General features: G+C 41.2%; 1 protein-coding gene across 2 annotated transcripts in view; it reads left to right on the top strand.

Moving 5' to 3' along the window:
* LOC126193408 (luciferin 4-monooxygenase) overlaps positions 1 to 21,563 on the top strand; it is a 226,275-nt gene that overhangs the window by 105,675 nt on the left and 99,037 nt on the right. For both annotated transcript variants that reach the window (XM_049932684.1, XM_049932685.1), the window contains exon 3: positions 19,966 to 20,173. In XM_049932684.1, the coding sequence (XP_049788641.1) occupies positions 19,966 to 20,173 (208 nt within the window). The remainder of the gene's footprint in view (positions 1 to 19,965; positions 20,174 to 21,563) is intronic.

Genomic DNA, 21,563 nt, shown 5'->3' on the forward strand with positions numbered 1-21,563 from the left:
ACATCTGACTATCGTGCCGCGCTACGTATTGCAGTAGTCACTAACGGCACAGTTCATCGGTTACGTCTAACCGATGGGCTGCCCATATCGCAACGTCCACGCCGCCTCAAGCCGGAATTTATGAAAATTGCAAAAGAACAATTGGACGATCTGTTACAAAAGGGAATAATTGAACCTTCTTCCGGTTGCTGGGCTAGTCCTATCCTGTTTGACCAAATGAAAGACGGTACTTGGCGTATGGTTGGAGACTATAGGCGTTTAAATGCCCGCACCATCATTGATAAATATCCAGTCCCACACATCGCAGACTTCAATCATGCGCTCGCAGGTGCAAAGTACTTCTCTGTTTTGGACTGTAAGCACGCATTTCATCAGATTCCTATGGTTCCGGAGGACATTGAAAAGACTGCCATAACCACTCCCTTCGGGCTGTTCCAATACAAAGTTATGCCGTTTGGGTTGAAAAATGCCCCCCAAATGTGGCAGCGTTTCATCAATCAAACTTTATCCCATCTAGACTTTTGTTTCGTATATATGGACGACATAATGGTTTTTGCTTCTACTTTAGAACAGAGTGAGGAGCGTGTTCAAGTCGTGACAGATATTTTAGCAGCCACTGGTATTGAACAGAACAATAAAAAGACTCAATTGCACCAGTCATCCGTCACATTCCTAAGTTATGTTGTGTCATCGGACGGTCTGACACCACCACAGGACAAGATCAAGCCTGTTCTCGAGATGCTATGCCCTCAGACCTATAGGGAATTGCGCAGGTTCATCGGAACAGTTAATTATTACCGGAAACATTTGCCAGCCGCTTCTGCGGTGCAGGCTCCTCTCACAGATGCTCTCACTGGCCCACAAACTTCTGGCACCCGCCAGGTACCATGGACACCAGACATGGACAAGGCATTTAATGAACTCAAACAGCTGTTGGCCTCCGCTGTCACTATTGCTCACCCACGGGCGGATGCCGCAATGTTTATCACTACTGACGCTAGTGACAATGCTATCGGCGCAGTACTGAGTCAGACATACAACGATGTTACGACCCCCCTGCAGTTTTTCTCAAAAAAGCTACACAACGCGCAGAAGAAATACTCAACATTTGACAGAAAGTTACTTGCAGTTTACGAGGCCATAAGACACTTCAGAACTGATGTTGAGGGACGAGATTTCTATGTGCTCACTGACCACAAGCCATTGGTTCCTGCCATAAAAAATCCTGCGGCTGATCCGCCCCTACGACGCTTTTGTCACATCGATTACATCTTGCAATTTACAAATGACATTCGCTACATCTGAGGAGCGGACAATGTGGTCGCTGATTTTCTCTCGCGTGTTGGTGCTGTCACAATCCTAATTGACTTAACGGACCTACCTCGGTTGCAATCGGTAGATCCCGATACCATGCAGTTAATTTCAGACCACAGCTCCTCTCTCCAACCGGTACGCTCTACTTTCCCTGGCATATCTAACTTAGTGTGGTGTGATGAATCGACTGGTACATTGCGGCCATTCATTCCTAAGCCCCTTCAACGCCAGGTCTCTGACAAACTACATTCGTTAGCACACCCCGGTGTCAAAGCTCCCACCCGTCTGGTAACTGAATGGTTTGTCTGGAGAAACATGCGCCATGATTGTCAGTCTTGGGCAAGGGTATGCATGGTGTGTCAACAGAACAAAGTTTCCAGGCACACTTCTCCACCCCTTGGCTGTTTTGCCCAACCGGCAGGCCGGTTTCACCATGTTCATGTTGACCTCGTAGGCCCTTTGCCCCCCTCCGAGGGTTTCCGTTACTTGTGTACAGCTATTGACAGGATGACTCGGTGGGCTGAGGCTGTGCCTATTCCGAACATTACCTCCGAGACAGTAAGTCGAGCATTCTTAGATTCGTGGATCTCTAGATTTGGCTCACCTGTTTACCTCACCACTGACCAGGGGCGACAATTCGAGTCTTCAGTTTTCTCTGACTTATGTAAAATGTGTGGTATTGTCAAAATTCATATGTCTGCATACCACCCCCAAAGCAATGGGCTTGTCGAGCGATGGCATCGCACCTTAAAGTCTGCCCTGCGTTGCCATGACTCACTATGGACAGAGGCACTGCCCTTCGTGCTTCTTGGCCTTCGTGCGACTTTCAAGGAAGACCTCAAGGGTTCCGTAGCCGAGTTTGTGTATGGCCAACCTCTGGTTTTGCCAGGAGAATTAGTCACTCCGACCCCACTTGCACGGCCCTCTGAACTCCCTTCACTTCTCGAGCGGGTGCGCTTGCACTGCAGCAAAATTCAGCCGCCACCTGCGGCTGCTCATACACGTCCGCGCTCATACATACCGCGCACGCTAGACTCTTGTGAGTACGTGTTTCTCAGAGATGACTCAGTCAAAGCCCCACTTCAGTCGCCCTACACAGGTCCTTACAAGGTCGTCAAACGCTCTGAGAATAACATGGATCTCCTCATAAAAGACTCTGTAACCACGGTCTCACTCAACCGAGTGAAACCAGCTTTCATTGAGCCTCAGGTCAACCTCCCTGATTCTGCCCCTATTTCTCCCACTCCTGCTTCGAGCGGCCATCCATCTTCCCACACCATGCATTTGGGTATTGATTCTCCACAGTGTGCTTCTCTGCGGAGCACTGCTCCTTCTCCGCATTCATGTAATTCGAGTGGCCAATCTTTTCGGGGCTTCACTCCTCACAGCCCTTGCAGTCGAACTGCCAACCACTCAGATTCTACCATTGTGTTACCATCTTCGTGTGACAGCTCTCTGTCACGCCGTTCAATCCATGCTGGCTCCTCGCTGCCTTCTGTCACGCTCCCTCGTCTGTCAGCTGATCGCCCGAGGTTGTCTCCTGCGCAGTCCAGTGCACCTGCCACCCCCCTCCTAGCAGATGCTTCCCCCTGCCATGGCTTTCCCACACCTTCCTGCCTCCCTACCATTGCCCGTACAGGTGCCATCCAAGAATTCACAACACATGTGCACCCTGATGATATACATAAATTATCTGTTGTCGTAGATGGCGATACTGTGTGTGTGGTACTTGCATGTGACAATGCTGAGGGAGGAAGTGCAGAATCTCGTGTGGTGCGCCGCTTTAAATTGAGCAGAAGTGCTGCGTGTGACAATTTGCGTGCCTTTGTTAGGCCTTCTGGCAAGGTGATTCTCTGTCTGCCAGCTGACGAAGTGCTACACCTCCACTCCAGGACGGGACGTCATCTTCAGCCGGCGTCGTCGCTTGCTGACTTCACCGTCGACGTACCGGGTTTCACCCCCCGGTCTCTTACCAGTCGACCGCTTCTGCCTGACGCAGAAGAACTGTGCGTTACCTTCCTAACTTCTCACCCCCCGCCCCCATTCACAGGGATGTGCTCAAAACTGTGCAGGGGGGGGGGGGGGGGGGAGCTATGTGGCGTAGAGCGCCATAGATAACAATATTTGTTCTGGGCGCAAGTGGGCGATCTTTGAGGAGAGGGCTTTGGGGCAGGATGTTGGATGCTAACGGCAGTTAGCCTCCGGACTTGTATCTGTGTAGAAGCTAAGTTTGAGTAAATCTGGATCTGAGAGGATTCTAGTTGTTTACCTACAACTATACCATATTCCCTCAAGTCTAAAAAGTATCAAGACAGGATTAGTAAAAAATAAAGAAAAATTGAGACAGTGAGTTTAATGCTTCAGGTCTTCTACATAGTATCCTCCCACTTGACTGCAAAGCACAGAACATTCATATAACCATGCAAAACAGTCAGAAAGATTTTCTTTCGGATATTGTTCAACTTTTGCATCACACTGACTTGGATATCAGTTACATCATCAAAGCAATGACCCTTCATATGATTTCTGGACTTCATCATTTTAGGGTAGTTCATACTGGTAACACCCATGATGTTTTTTGCTAGAGAAAATTATCTGCATTTTACATTTCAATGAAGTTGCAGCAGACATCCATATGTGACTTTTTTGTTCAGGAGTCAGAGTCTTTGGAACAAACTTTGCAGATAGTCTTCCCTTTTTTAAAACACTCTGGAAACTCTCTTGAACACTTGATTCACTTGATTTAGAGATATTATGCCATTACGGTTTGTAACACAACAACATTGATGCATCCAGTATATAATGCTACTCACAACTGATTGGTTGAATGCACATAACTTGTTTTCAGTTACGAGCTCAAGCTTACACTAAAATTACTGTGCTGATGTTGCTTATATGCCATGAATAAAATCTGTCTTGAAACTTTTTCCATGGATGTTGTAAGTGTAAATATAATTATAAAATAGTATTCAAGTGAAATCAAGAACTGTGATATTAGCAGTCATTTACCAAATATGTGTCCTATGCACAGCTTGGGTATCAAAATGTGTATTAGTCCTGACATTGATAACTTCAATATATAGTTCCCTGGTCTGCTACATTGCAAAGAAATATTGAATTTATACAAAGGAGGAGAGCATGATTGGTCACAGGTTTGTATGATTCTTGAGGGACTGCCACAGCGATGCTGAGAATGGTGAAGTGGCAAGAACTTGAAGATGGATTCAAATCATCCTGACAAAGGTTACTTACAAAGTTTCAAGAATAAACTTTAAGCGATGAATCTAGGAATATACTACAATCTCCTACATATTGCTCCCATAGGGATTATGAAGACAAGGCTGAACTGATTACTGCACACACAGATGCATTTAAGTAATCATTCTTCATGCACTCCATACATGAATAGAATGAGAAATAGCCCTAATGACTGGTACAATGGTAAGTATCCTGTGCTATGCAATTCACAGTGGTTCACAGTGTATGGATGTAGAGGTCATGGTATTTGGTTTTTCACTGATTCAAAGATGTGAACATTTTTTATGAACTTAATTGCACTTTGAATCTTGCTTAATATTATTCCTAAAAATAAATTTTGGCTTATGATATGATTTCTGAATTAATATTCTCAAATAGGGTGCATCTGTTTCCTTTGTATATCACATATTACCATCATAGATTGAGCTTTCAAGTATATATTCTGCTTAGTTTTAAAGAACACTTTGAGACCAGTGAGAAGGAAAATTTTCCTTAATTGCCTCTCAGGAAACTATAATTTTTGTAAGATTTTGCTGGATGATTAAAGTCTTTTCTAACAATTGAAGATTCAACAGCAAACATGAAACTTCCCGGCAGATTAAAACTGTGTGCCCGACCGAGGCTCGAACTCGGAACCTTTGCCTTTCGCTGGCAAGTGCTCTACCAACTGAGCTACCGAAGCACGACTCACGCCCGGTACTCACAGCTTTACTTCTGCCAGTACCTCGTCTCCTACCTTCCAAACTTTACAGAAGCTCTCCTGCGAACCTAGCAGAACTAGCACTCCTGAAAGAAAGGATATAGTGGAGACATGGCTTAGCAGAAGTAAAGCTGTGAGTACCGGGCGTGAGTCGTGCTTTGGTAGCTCAGTTGGTAGAGCACTTGCCCGCGAAAGGCAAAGGTCCCGAGTTCGAGTCTCGGTCGGGCACGCAGTTTTAATCTGCCAGGAAGTTTCATATCAGCGCACACTCCGCTGCAGAGTGAAAATCTCATTCTGGAAACATCCCCCAGGCTGTGGCTAAGCCATGTCTCCGCAATATCCTTTCTTTCAGGAGTGCTAGTTCTGCAAGGTTCGCAGGAGAGCTTCTGTAAAGTTTGGAAGGTAGGAGACGAGGTACTGGCAGAAGTAAAGCTGTGAGTACCGGGCGTGAGTCGTGCTTCGGTAGCTCAGTTGGTAGAGCACTTGCCCGCGAAAGGCAAAGGTCCCGAGTTCGAGTCTCGGTCAGGCACACAGTTTTAATCTGCCAGGAAGTTTCATATCAGTGCACACTCCGCTGCCGAGTGAAAATGTCATTCTGGGAACAGCAAACATATTTATCAAATATATTTTTCACCTCCTAAGTTCACATTCATAGTCATCAATTTGGAAGTTCTATGTGAGATGTGATGCAGGTGATGTGATGTGACTGTTCTCTGCAGCAGACAATATTGATGTTCTATGTATTTTGTGGTTACTACACCTTTTTCTCTAAGGATGTAGCCTATGACTGGAATGTACCACAACACCATCACAACCTTCATACAGTGTGTTAACTGTAAGTTGGCTGACTGATTTCTATTTCTAAATTGGTAGAAGTCAGTAGATGTCAGAAGGCCTTGGCCAGTAGTCATTTGTTTTTTGGCTGCAGCCAATATTAGGTAGCTGATGGTACTGTCTAAGGTAGTCATTGTCATCTGCTGTGTTACTGTTTTGCGCTTCACTGTCGCAAATGTTTTTTAGTGTTAAATATTTTATCAAAATTATGATTTTGGGAGTCATATACAATTCCTACTAGTTGGCCTATTGCTAGGAGAAAATCAGTGCTATGTAGAGATTCTTGCAAAATTATGTTGTGTGTGATTGAATGTTTCAAAACAGAAAGGGAGTGGAAAGAAGTACTGCATTCAAATGAACTACACATGTTTTGTCTGAATTGTAAGCCATGAATATTCTTTTAAATCAAATATTTCCAGAAGATTGAATTTTACCATCATTAGGAGTCTGAAAACCATCCATTGAATAATAAAGATAAATTAAATAAAGCATGAACAAGAAATTAATCTTTTGTGTAATTATCATATATGTGCTATTAACAAAATGAAATCAAATAATGGAAAAAAATATGTAAATGTCAGGAGTAGGATGGTCCCACCTTGCTCTGTTAACAAGAGGTCAAATTACACAGTACATCCAAAAAACTATGCGGTTGCTGATTAATGGGAGACTGAATACTTGCCAAAAATATGAGACAAAATGTAATGTCATCCAGGTTATGTATTTGAGATTGTTCTTCATATTGTTACCTGTGCCCACACTATAATCGTAAGATCATTTTTTTCAATATTTTTCAAAAAGACTAAATCAGATGAAACCACTGAACATAACACTTTGCTTGAAGCCACTAGCTGCATGGTAATTATTACCCAAAGAAATCAGTACTCATTCAGACATTCCATTCTCATGTTACTACTTAACAGCAAGATCTTCCTATTCTGTGTAATACTTTCATTTTTAGCCTTGTCTTGTACCGTACCCCCTCAATTTCAGACTATCTCTAAACTTCCTGAGTTGTCCAGTCTCCAAGCCACTGATGTCTAGAGTATACCTATCAGACTTGCATTGTGTGTTGGACCTTTTCATGGATGTGGCAGGTGTGGTCAAAATATGGTAATCTGACAGATTCTAAACATTGCTGCTGCCAACCGCATCTCATAAGTGTGCAAACTCCTCCTCTGCCAGTGCTAAATCAACCTGATGTTTCAAGATTTATGATAGATTAAAACATTTATTTTAATTTAAAAAAAAGATCTGAACATTTGTTTATAATTAAAACTAAGTACTGATCCAGTACATGAACATAGAACCTTGTTTTTTTACAGGTTATAACTTACACATTGTGTAATTTCAATGAATTTAATGCAAATCACCCCCCCATGAACCATGGACCTTGACGTTGGTGGGAGACTTGCGTGCCTCAGCGATACAGATAGCCGTACCGTAGGTGCAACCACAATGGAGGGGTATCTGTTGAGAGGCCAGACAAACTTGTGGTTCCTGAAGAGGGGCAGAAGCCTTTTCAGTAGTTGCAGGGGCAACAGTCTGGATGATTGACTGATCTGGCCTTGCAACACTAACCAAGGGCAGGTAGGTTAGAAAATTTAAAAAGGGAAATGGATAGGTTAAAGTTAGATATAGTGGGAATTAGTGAAGTTCGGTGGCAGGAGGAACAAGACTTTTATTCAGGCGAATACAGGGTTATAAATACAAAGTCAAATAGGGGTAATGCAGGAGTAGGTTTAATAATGAATAAAAAAATAGGAGTGCGGGTAAGCTACTACCAACAGCATAGTGAATGCATTATTGTGGCCAAGATAGACACGAAGCTCACGCCTACTACACTAGTAAAAGTTTATATGCCAACTAGCTCTGCAGATGATGAAGAAATTGAAGAAATGTATGATGAAATAAAAGAAATTATTCAGATAGTGAAGGGAGACGAAAATTTAATAGTCATGGGTGACTGGAATTCGATAGTAGGAAAAGGGAGAGAAGGAAACGTAGTAGGTGAATATGGATTGGGGGGAAGAAATGAAAGAGGAAGCCGCCTGGTAGAATATTGCATGGAACACAACTTAATCATAGCTAAAACTTGGTTCAAGAATCATAAAAGAAGGTTGTATACGTGGAAGAAGCCAGGAGATACTGACAGGTTTCAGATAGATCATATAATGGTAAGACAGAGATTTAGGAACCAGGTTTTAAATTGTAAGACATTTCCAGGGGCAGATGTGGACTCTGACCACATTCTATTGGTTATGAACTGTAGATTCAAACTGAAGAAACTGCAAAAAGCCTCTACATCCTTACATTTGTCCTCTGTCCTCTGCTTAGCCATTTTGCACTTCCTGTCGATCTCATTTTTGAGACGTTTGTATTCCCTTTTGCCTGCTTCATTTATTGCGTTTTTATATTTTCTCCTTTCATCAATTAAATTCAATATTTCTTCTGTTACCCAAAGATTTCTACTAGCTCTCATCTTTTTACCTACTTGATCCTCTGTTGCCTTCTCTACTTCATCCCTCAGAGCTACCCATTCTTCTTCTACTGTATTTCTTTCCCCCATTCCTGTCAATTGTTCCCTTATGCTCTCCCTGAAACTCTGTACAACCTCTGATTTAGTCAGTTTATCCAGGTCCCATCTCCTTAAATTCCCACCTTTTTGCAGTTTCTTCAGTTTTAATCTACAGTTCATAACCAATAGATTGTGGTCAGAGTCCACATCTGCCCATGGAAATGTCCTACAATTTAAAACCTGGTTCCTAAATCTCTGTCTTACCATTATATAATCTGTCTGATACCTTCTAGTATCTCCAGGATTCTTCCATGTATACAACCTTCTTTTATGATTCTTGAACCAAGTGTTAGCTATGATTAAGTTATGCTCTGTGCAAAATTCTACCAGACGGCTTCCTCTTTCATTTCTCTCATCCAATCCATATTCACCCACTATGTTTCCTTCTCTGCCTTTTCCTACTACCAAATTCCAGTCACCCATGACTATTAAATTTTCGTCTCCCTTCACTACCTGAATAACTTCTTTTATCTCATCATACATTTCATCAATTTCTTCATCATCTGCAGAGCTAGTTGGCATATAAACTTGTACTACTGTAGTAGGCATGGGCTTTGTGTCTATCTTGGCCACAATAATGCGTTCACTATGCTGTTGGTAGTAGCTTACCCGTACTCCTATTTTTTTTATTCATTATTAAACCTACTCCTGCATTACCCCTATTTGATTTTGTATTCATAACCCTGTATTCACCTGAATAAAAGTCTTGTTCCTCCTGCCACCGAACTTAACTAATTCTCACTATATCTAACTTCAACCTATCCATTTCCCTTTTCAAATTTTCTAACCTACCTGCCCGATTAAGGGATCTGACATTCCACACTCCGATCTGTAGACGCCAGTTTTCTTTCTCCTGATCCGAATGGGGAACTATTTTACCCCCGGAAGATTTTACCCAAGAGGACGCCATCATCATTTAACCATACAGTAAAGCTGCATGCCCTCGGGAAAAATTACAGCTGTAGTTTCCCCTTGCTTTCAGCCGTTCGCAGTACCAGCATAGCAAGGCCGTTTTGGTTAGTGTTGCACGGCCAGATCAGTCAATCATCCAGACGGTTGCCCTGCAACTACTGAAAAGGCTACTGCCCCTCTTCGGGAACCACACGTTTGTCTGGCCTCTCATCCGATTCCCCTCCGTTGTGGTTGCACCTACGGTACGGCCATCTGTATCGCTAAGGCACGCCATCCTCCCCACCAACGGCAAGGTCAATGATTCATGGGGTAGGATTATGGACATAGAAAAAACTTAATTCTTTGTGTTTTTTTTGTTTTTTCTATTATGGACATAGAAGAAACAAAGAGAAACCCAAAGAATTAAGTTTGATCCCAATAGCCAATCAAAATAATTCTTTATGATTTTTACTGCACTTATCATTCTCATGGTGTCAGTAATGTGCATTGTTGTTGTGGTCTTCAGTCCTGAGACTGGTTTGATGCAGCTCTCCATGATACTCTATCCTGTGCAAGCTTCTTCATCTCCCGGTACTTACTGCAACCTACATCTCTTGGTCTCCCTCTATGATTTTTACCCACCATGCTGCCCTCCAATGGTAAATTGGTGATCCCTTGATGCCTCAGAACATGTCCTACCAATCGAACCCTTCTTCTAGTCAAGTTGTGCCACAAACTTCTCTTCTCCCCAATCCTATTCAATACCTCCTCATTAGTTATGTGATCTACCCATCTAATATTCAGCATTCTTCTGTAGCACCACAATCCGAAAGCTTCTATTCTCTTCTTGTCCAAACTATTTATCATCCATGTTTCACTTCCATACATGGCTACACTCCATACAAATACTTTCAGAAATGACTTCCTGACACTTAAATCAATACTCGATGTTAACAAATTTCTCTTCTTCATAAACGCTTTCCTTGCCATTGTCAGTCTACATTTTATATCCTCTCTACTTCGACCATCATCAGTTATTTTGCTCCCCAAATAGCAAAACTCCTTTACTACTTTAAGTGTCTCATTTCCTAATCTAATACCCTCAGCATCTCCCGACTTAATTCAACTACATTCCATTATTCTCGTTTTGCTTTTGTTGATGTTCATCTTATATCCCCCTTTCAAGAAGCTTTCCATTCCGTTCAACTGCTCTTCCAAGTCCTTTTCTGTCTCTGACAGAATTACGATGTCATCGGTGAACCTCAAGGTTTTTTTTTCTTCTCCACGGATTTTAATACCTACTCCGAATTTTTCTTTTGTTTCCTTCACTGCTTGCTCAATATACAGATTGAATAACATCGGGGACAGGCTACAACCCTGTCTCACTCCCTTCCCAACCACTGCTTCCCTTTCATGCCCCTCAACTCTTATACTGCCATTTGATTTCTGTACAAATTGTAAATAGCCTTTCGTTCCCTGTATTTTACCCCTGCCACCTTCAGAATCTGAAAAAGAGTATTCCAGTCAACATTGTCAAAAGCTTTCTCCACAAATGCTAGAAATGTAGGTTTGCCTTTCCTTAATCTAGCTTCCAAGATAAGTCGTAGGGTCAGTATTGCCTTAAGTGTTCCAATATTTCTACGGAATCCAAACTGATCTTCCCCGAGGTTGGCTTCTACTAGTTTTTCCATTCGTCTGTAAAGAATTCACGTTAGTATTTTGCAGCCGTGACTTATTAAACTGATAGTTCGGTAATTTTCACATCTGTCAACACCTGCTTTCTTTGGGATTGGAATTATTATATTCTTCTTGAAGTCTGAGGGTATTTCACCTGTCTCATACATCTTGCTCACCAGATGGTAGAGTTTTGTCAGGACTGGCTCTCCCAAGGCTGTCAGTAGTTCTAGTGGAATGTTATCTACTCCCGAGGCCTTGTTTCGACTCAGGTCTTTCAGTGCTCTGTCAAACTCTTCACGCAGTATCATATCTCCCATTTCATCTTCATCTACATCCTCTTCCATTTCCATAATATTGTCCTCAAATACATCACCCTTGTATAGACCCTCTACATACTCCTTCCACCTTTCTGCTTTCCCTTCTTTGCTTAGAACTGGGTTTCCATCTGAGCTCTTGATATTCATACAAGTGGTTCTCTTTTCTCCAAAGATCTCTTTAATTTTCCTGTAGGCAGTATCTGTAGGAAGATCAGTTTGGATTCCGTATAAATATTGGAACACATGAGGCAATACTGACCCTATGACTTATCTTGGAAGCTAGATTAAGGAAAGGCAAACCTACATTTCTAGCATTTGTGGACTTTGAGAAAGCTTTTGACAATGTTGACTGGAATACTCTTTTTCAGATTCTGAAGGCGGCAGGGGCAAAATACAGGGAGCAAAAGGCTATTTACAATTTGTACAGAAACCAGATGCAGTTATAAGAGTCGAGGGGCATGAAAGGGAAGCAGCAGTTGGGAAGGGAGTGAGACAGGGGTGTAACCTGTCCCCGATGTTATTCAATCTGTATATTGAGCAAGCAGTGAAGGAAACAAAAGAAAAATTTGGACTAGGTATTAAAATCCATGGAGAAGACAGTGTCTTGAAACGAGGATATAAGATGAACATCATCAAAAGCAAATCGAGGATAATGGAACATAGTTGAATTAAGTTGGGTGATGCTGAGGGAATTAGATTAGGAAATGTGACACTTAAAGTAGTAAAGGAGTTTTGTTATTTGGGGAGCAAGATAACTGATGATTGTCGAAGTAGAGAAGATATAAAATGTAGACTGACAATGGCACGGAAAGCGTTTCTGGAGAAGAGAAATTTGTTAACATCGAGTATAGATTTAAGTGTCAGTAAGTCGTTTCTGAAAGTATTTGTATGGAGTGTAGCCATGTATGGAAGTGAAACGTGGACGATAAATAGTTTGGACAAGAAGAGAATAGAAGCTTTCGAAATGTGGTGCTACAGAAGAATGCTGAAGATTAGATGGGTAGATCACATAACTAAGGATGAAGTATTGAATAGAATTGGGGAGAAGAGGAGTTTGTGGCACAACTTGACAAGAAGAAGGGACCGGTTGGTAGGACATGTTCTGAGGCATCAAGGGATCACAAATTTAGCAGTAGAGGGCAGCGTGGAGGGTAAAAATCGTAGAGGGAGACCAAGAGATGAATACACTAAGCAGCTTCAGAAGGATGTAGGTTGCAGTAAGTTCTGGGAGATGAGGAAGCTTTCACAGGATAGAGTAGCATGGAGAGCTGCATCAAACCAGTCTCAGGACTGAAGACAACAACAACAACAACGTGCATAATTCAAAAATTACAAGTTCTGATTTTGAGTTACCAAAACTATTAAAAATTGCCACAAATTAACATCTAATGACATTCTTAGTACTGGGTAGCTATAATTAAAGCACAGCTACTAACAGAGGTCTAGTGTAGGTTGTAATTATCATATGGAAGCGAAACTTAGTAGCTATGTTGATGCTTTAATGTGGATTCGATTTATGCTGGAAAAACATTACATACAGTTTTGACCACCAGGTGCAAATCTGGTACCATCAATGCAAGAAGAATATATAGATATGTTGCCATATGTAATGGATTAGAAATGGGACATTGGCAGAAAAGGACAAAGAAGTAAGTAAGGCATAATGTAGATTTTATTATTAACCACTACTTACACAGTGTGTTCAGTATGATCACCGGAGACATTGATTAGTTGCTGCATCCTTAAAATGACATGATCACTGTTGCTCACAGCAGTTGTATTGGAATCTTAGCAACATGTTCCTGTGTACTGACCTTCATATCAGGTAGAGACTGGACATGTCCGTGGTAAAATGAGTTCTGCATAGATATTCCCAGAGCCAAAATCACATGGATTCAGATTAGGTGATCTCGGAGGCCACGCATCTCAAAAACCTCTGGGGATAACATGTTTGTGGGAGGTAGCATTAAGTAGATCTTTCACAGGGTGAGTGACATGAGGTGTTGCCCAATTTTGCATGAAAACAATGTATTCCACACAGTTGTGCTCTTCCAAAGCAGGAATCGTGTGCTGTACAAAGTGGTCTTGACGTCATGTAAATGTAATGGTTTACCTGACAGGTCTTCAGGGTTTATTCTCTCCTAAAGAGAATGGACCAAGAATAAAGGTGCTTATGAATCTGCACTGTGCAATCATATATGGCAAGTGCAGTGGTTCTCTGTGCAGAACAAATGGTTTAACAGTGCCCCAAATTTGTCAGTTGTATGTATTCACTGCACTCTATAGTGTAAAATGTGCCTCATCACTCTGCAGATTATTGTCCAGCCATATATCATCAACTACGATCCATGCCAGAAACGGAAGAGCAAATTCTGAATGTTACTGCATATAATTATGTTTCAGTTGCTGCACTGTCTGGATCTTGTATGGGTACCAGTGTGAAATAGACAGCAAAACTTTATGTACTGTTGACTATGGGATGGACAATTCTTGTACAGTGTATGAGCACTAGCACTACCTGAGGCACCTGCTGCATGGGCAGTTACATCAACAGCAACCTCATCAATAATTTCCAATGCAGTAGGATGCCTCTTCCAGGTGCCACACCAAGCTCACCTGTGTTTTTAATTTTATTGCTGCTGTTCACATAAAACAGTTTCACTATCAGCACATGGCCTATCTTCATGAAAGACACATTGCTCACTCATTTTATGGCTTGTCAAATGTCAGCATGGATGACACACTGCCATACAAACAGTGTACAACACCAGGTGTCCAAAATTGGAACTCATTTTTTCCAGTGTTAATTGGTTCTATATTAATGCATTAGTGTATCTATTAAGTTTTACTGCCATACAATAATTAAAACACACACTGCACCTCTGTAAGTAGCTGCAGTTTAATTATAAACACCCAGTATTTGTAATTTACAGATTTTTAATAATGGCAGTACTTTTCTTGTTAAAAATGTTATTTAGTAGATTATATTTCATTTGCTTACATCTTTCTTATTTATTTTTATATAATGTTAATTTGACTTTTTCTCCAACATCAATATGTCCATACAATTTCTTACTTTCCATATACAGGAGACACTGAGTCACAGACAGGCACAACAAAAAGACTGCTGTTATTTTAAGCTTTCAGCCAAAAGGCCTTCTTCCGCAATAAAAAAAAACACACACACACACACTTTCAGTAAAGCATAACTCTCTCTGTCTCTGTCTATCTTCTCTCTCTCCCTCTCTCTCTCTCTCTCTCTCTCTCTCTCTCTCTCATACACACACACACACACACACACACACACACACACACACACACACACACACAACTATGGGTGTAGTGTTGCTTATAGGAGAGTGCAGGTATGAGGTATTTTGGGGTTATGGGATAGAGTTGTTAAGACAAGTGGGTGCGCTGGCAGATTAGAAGGCATTGTAGTATTGGAGGGTATAGTGACCCGTAGGTCTTTGTACATCCTATCGGAATATACTACCCAGTCACTTATGAGCTGTTACTGCTGTAATGCTGTAGCTCATGCAACAGGTGCACACCACTGGATAGTTATGGAGATAAAATTAATTATGTTGCAGTTTCTATTTTGGTGGTCAATCATTGGGGTTTCCTCTTTCGATGATTAATAGTAGTTGTTATGTTCAATATTTGGACTGCCTTATCATCATCTTGTTTAGTCAATGTTCACTTCAGAGGTTCACTTCATGTGAAATATTCAGTTTTAAATTGTCTAGAACCAACTCACAAAATATAGACCCAATTAAACTTGTGCCATCACTGATGATACTCAGCATTAATATCACAGCTGTTGTAATCTATAGCATCCAATGATATTAGTACTGTACCTTGTTTAAGCTTCTCGTTACTCACAAACGTTGTTTCTGGACTGTTACTTTGGAACCATCACTAAAATACTTCTTCATAGAACTGTTGCTTCAGTTCAAAATTCAAATAAAGTCCGACTATGCTTCGAAAAGTATCATTCGTAAAACTTTCATCCAAGTGTTGTGAAATAAAATCACTTCAAACTTAGTAGTGTAACTTCATTGATTCAAAGATGTTACTATTTGGTATCAGTCCTTGCGAAATACATTTTAACTGGTATTTCAGTTTATGCAACTTCACTTGATGTGATAAAACTTTCAGATAAGCCAGTGATTCATGAAAACACCCTTAAAGTAGGATTAAAATCATCAAAATACTTTTCCTCTCTTATGAATCTTTATTAGACAACTTTTACATCCACTGATAATGTCATCACATCTCAAGTATTAATGAAATGCATCAATTCTTTCCAACTAATTGTGGCCAAAGTCAAACATGAATTGAACTCATCATTTAATTTCACAATTCAAATTGCAGTTTTTTTTTATTTTGTCATCATTATTGATGCAGGGGTGGGCAAATTGTTTCAGGATGTCCGCACGGATAAATGGCAGTTGATTCAACTTGCAACTCCAGTATAGCCCAGTGACAATGGCTGCCTCTTGACAGAAAGGCTGTTCCTTTCACCACTACCATGCCCCATGTTCATAACATGAAACATAAGAGATAATACACATTTTTAAAGCATCATATATTTATACAAAATCTTTCCTTTTATTAATATTATGAAACTTACAGCTATTTGCTATCCATGTATCATGTGCTGGCAAAGTATTGATGATGTGGCCTACAAACTACTGTATCATTGCAAATGGGAACAAGGAAGTACATATGTGAGTAGAGGGCAGGGCCATTGAAGTTTCAGGCCAGGGAGTTATGGGAGCATAGGATATATTGCAGAGAGAGTTCCCACCTGTGCAAATCAGAAAAGCTGGTGTCGGTAGGAAGGATCCATACAGCATAGGCTGTGAAGTGGTCATTGATTTGAAGCACAGCATATTGGGCAGCAAGTTCAGCAGCTGAATGGTCCATCTGTCAGTTGGCTATAGATTGTTGGTGGCCATTCATGCAGGTAGACAACTTGTTAGCTTGTGCCAATGTGAAAGCAGTACAATGGTTGCAGCTTAGTATAAAGATCACATGGCTGCTTTCAAAGGTAGTCCTGCCTTTGTGATCATAGTAGATACTTGTGATCAGATAGAAGTAGGTGGTAGTTAGAGGATGCTGGGTATAAGTCTTGCATCTAGGTCTCTTACAGGGATATGAGCCACGAGGAAGGGGTGGAGTAGGATAGACAAGGGCATTGCATGTGTTTGGTGGTGAATTCAGCTGTAGTACCACTGTAGGAGGGGTTAGAATGATAGTGGGTAGGAAAGTCCTCATTTCAGGGCATGATGAGAAGTAGTTGAAACTCTGGCTGAGAATGTGATCCTGTTGCTCCAATCCGAGGGGAGGGGGGGGGGGGGGGTAGGATACTGAGTCATGGGGTGAGTGTTCTTTTGCAGCTGGACAGTGGTTATGTGGAAGGTGCTAGGTGCCTGGAGTGACAAGATACAGGACATCAGTTTCTGTACAAGGTTGGAATGTAATTCAGCCTATGAAGGCATCAGTGAGAACCTTGGTATATTTGGAGAGGGACGGCTGATCACTACAGATGCTATGACTGTGGGTGGCTAGACTGTAAATTGGAGGTATTGCAGGTGGTTGGTATGTCTGATATGGTCAGAGCTTGAAGTGGAGGTCACCATCAAGGAATGTGGCATGTTGGGTTGTGGAGGACCAAGTGAAGTAAATGGGGGAAAGGTGTTAAGGTTTTGGAGGAATGTGCAAAGAGTGTTCTTACCCTTGATTCAGATCATGAGATGTCATCAATAAATCTGAACCAGGTGAGGGGTTTGGGATTCTGGGTAGTTAGGAAGGATTCCTCTAGATGGCCTGTGTAAAGGATGGCGTTACTTTGCTTTTGAAGGCATCACATACTAATAAAACCATGTTACAGCAATGAGCACCAACATGGCACCATCCTCTTTCAACCTATTCAAGGGGCAGCTAGAGGAATCTTTCCTAACCACCCAGAATATAAAACCCCTCATCTGGTTCAGATTCATTGGTTACATCTTCCTGCTTTGAACCAAGGATGAGGAAACCCTATCCACATCCTTCCAGAACCTCAACACCTTCTCCCCCATTTGTTTCACTTGGTTCTCCTCAACCCAACCAGGCACCTTTCTCAATGTCAACCTCCACCCCAGAGGTGGCTACATTAGTCCTCCTTCCATATCAAACATACTGATCACCAGCAATACCTTCTCTTTTATAGCTGCACCAATTCCTTACCAAGAAGTTCCTTCCATACAGCCTAGTCACCAGTGGTCATTGCATCTGTAGTGACAAGCAGTCCCTCTCCAAATATACCAAGGGTCTCACTGAGGCCTCCCAACTTTGTACTGAAACAGAACTCCCATGCCTTGTCTTTCCCTTTACTGCCCACTTACCACATGCCCACTGTCGAGCCACAAAGGAGTACTCATTTCATGTCTCAGTACCACCTGGGTTAGGAACAGCAGAATCAAATTCTCCACCAGGCTTTCGACTATGTCTTGTCATGCCCTGAAATGAGGAATATTCTACCCCTATCCTTCCCACACCTCCCATAGTGGTATTCCACTGCCCACCAACCTCTCCTCCCGACCCCTTGCCTCATCACCCATATTCCTACAATAGGCCTAGATGAGAAACCTACACATACATTCTCCCACCAACCAATCTAGTCTGGTCACAGGCATCAGGTATCATCTCAAAAGCCACCATGTGATCTACAAATTAAGCTGCAACCACTGTGCTGTTCTTTTATTTCAACATGGCGGCTAACAAATTGTTTATCCGCACGAATGGCCACCAACAAACTGTGGTCGAGAGACAGCTGAACCACCCAGTAGGTGAACTTGCATAACATGATGTGCTTCGTCTTAATGATTGCTTCACAGCCTGTGCCATCTGGATCCTCCCCACCAATACCATCTTTTCCGAGTTGCGCAGGTGGGAACTGTCTCTGCAACACATCCTACATTCTAGTAACCTCCATGGCCTCAACCTCTGCTAATCCATGTGTCTACCTATTTGCTCCCTTCTGTGCTTCCACTCAGCATTATACCACTTTCTATTCTGCCAATACACCCACTAGCTGTTTTCCTCTTCTCTACTTCTCTCCTTCTCCATTCCCTCTCACCCCTCCCCCCTTTTCCGGCCCCCAAACTTCCAACTGCACTGAACTGCCCTACCCTGTCCCCACCCTGTCGGTGTATGCTCCCACAAGCTACACTATACTTTTCCTCACCCCTACCCTTCGATCTCTCCCCATCCCCACTGCATGCCTCCTCCTTCCCTCCTCATCCACATCAGACTGCTGCTCTTGACAGGCGCAGATGCAGTCCAATCACAGTAGTCGGAGACAGTGGTCATAACTGCATGAGTTGTACTTATTTGAATGTGCTTATGTGTGTTTTCTATTTCGGTAGGAGGCCTTTTGGATGAAAGCTTAAAAATGTATTGCAGTCTTTTCACTGTACCTGTCTGTGACTCAACATCTCCTGTATACGGTAAGTAGTAATCTGTTGTTTCATAATATTGTTCTTATTCCATCCTGGGCTACAATATGAAGAAAATTCTTTGGGAGATTCATTATACAGATCATATCCATGACACACTTCTATTAAACTTTAAAAATAGAAGCATTTTATACAAATTGGCACAATTTATACATCTACTACCGAAACTTATACTGGGACTATACTGTATTAGATCAACAGAACTACACTTATCTCAGTATGTTCCCACCGAAATGAATGTCATTATACTAATAGCTGTCTGCAAATTCTAATGCTATACACAGCTAAACTGGGCATTTACAACACAAAGTAGTGCTTCCTTAATGGAACCATCAGAGAAAACACAGAATGATTTATATCTTCAGTCTGCTACTTCTCTCCTATAAAAAGTTACTATTTACTATTAATGCTCACAAAATCAGCACACACTGAGTTATGGGTAATATTTTTATTAAAAAAATGAAGTGTTTGCTTCCTTGATAAGCATCACATAAGTAAATATTCAATACTTTTGCTCCTCTAGTATATTCATTACACCGCTTTTTAAATGTCATTTTCAGTGATCACATTCCCGTAAGCTTCATGTGAGCGATGTCAGTTCCTACACAAATCACAGTGACAAAAACCGAACAAAAATAAATATTCTATGATTAGGCTGTGTATTGGCATTAAGTTCATTGAAAATAAAATAAAAAAAATTAAAATTGCAGTAGGATATTTGCATTTTAGTGTTGTGTGGAATCTTTTATGCAGAAATTGTTGTTTAACTGCAATAATAAGTGTGGAGAAACAGAAAAGCATTATGGATTTTTGTTGCTGTAACACACTTCTATAAATCCTATTGAACTTTAGTCAATTGTAAATGTTTTTTATTGCATCTGTTTGCAGGTGAATGCTGTGACTGGAGAAACTAGAACTTTTTCAGAGATTTTGAAAAGAAGCTTGAGCCTGGCAGACAGTCTACGAACAATAGGCATTAAGTCTGGAGATGCACTTACCATATTAAGTGAAAACTCTCTTGATTTTTGCTTGCCAGTTCTGGCAGCTCTATACATGGGAGTTGCATGTGCTCCCCTAAATCCCACATATACTGAAAGTAAGCAAAAATTAACAGTTGCATTTCGTGGTATCATATTTACTATTTCAACTACAATGTGACATACAAATATTTGTGTACAAAGCGAATTCATCTGTCTCAAGATGTCTTGACTCTCTCTCTCTCTCTCTCTCTCTCTCTCTCTCTCTCTCTCTCTATCTCTCTCTCTCTCTCTCTCTCTCTCTCTGTCTGTGTGTGTGTGTGTGTGTGTGTGTGTGTGTGTGTGTGTGTGTGTGTGTGTGTTTAGACAAGTTCTTCATGGTTCTGTGAGATCAGTGGCTCTGAGTGAATGGATATGTGACCCAATCACAGCTGAGAACAAAATTCTTCCAGTCTTGGTGGAGTGTTCTGTCAGCAGTGTGACACCATTTATTGTATTGCACTGTCATACACAAAATTACAAGGCTCAAACTGCAATTATCACAGTCTGGGTGATGGCACCAAACACAAGTCCTTTCTGAGTAAGTTCGAAGCCCAATTGTATAACCAGTATGTAAATAATCCAACCATAAAATATCCAACTGAAGAAGCAGAAGGTACCTACATTTTTTGAAAAAGGATTATCCAGTGTATACTTGAGAGCAGCATTTGAGTGCTGAAAGATACACATCTGATCATACCGTGACATCGGAGGGGCAGAGAACACCATTCACCTAACTGTCTTCTGAAGGAAACTTCTCCTAGCTGCATCAGTGTCTAAGTCCATTCATGAGATATTTTAGAAAAAAAAATAGGTTCATAAAGAAACTGGATGATAATTATTACAACTTTTCTATCTCCTTGCGTACAATGATGTTTAACAGTGGCATGTTTTAATCTATCTGAAAATATTTCCTATTCTTGTAAGGCAGTGATACGTTGAAACATATCACTAATTATGTGAAATAGCTCTTCACATTTCAGTTTGAAAGTCCATCAAGATCATGTGAGCTTTTATTTCTGAGAATTTTTATAATTTGCTTAAATTCATAAAATAATGCTTGTGCTAGTTATAGGTACCTAAAATTTTTGGAATGATAGTGTCGATATCTAATTTTACTTTTTCAGGTGCACAATTTGACTCTAATTTATTTACCAAATATATCAGATGATCATTAAAAATGCTTATAGCATGTAAATTATAAGTGACACTGCACTCATTTAGTTGAAACAAATACTATCTTATGCTCTGTGTGTTTGCCTATGTGCTTGTTGCTTTATAATACAAGTCTACATCTATACCCTGCAAACCACTGTGCGTATGGTGGTGGGTACTTCCCATTATACCATGTATTAGGATTTCTTCTCATACCATTCATATACGGAGTGCAAGAAGAATGATTCCTTAAATGCCTTTGGACACACCTTAATTTATCTACACTTGTTTTTGCCCATGCAGGAGCAATATGCA

Source organism: Schistocerca nitens, chromosome 1 (assembly GCF_023898315.1).
Source record: "Schistocerca nitens isolate TAMUIC-IGC-003100 chromosome 1, iqSchNite1.1, whole genome shotgun sequence".
Classification (NCBI taxonomy): Eukaryota; Metazoa; Arthropoda; class Insecta; order Orthoptera; family Acrididae; genus Schistocerca; species Schistocerca nitens.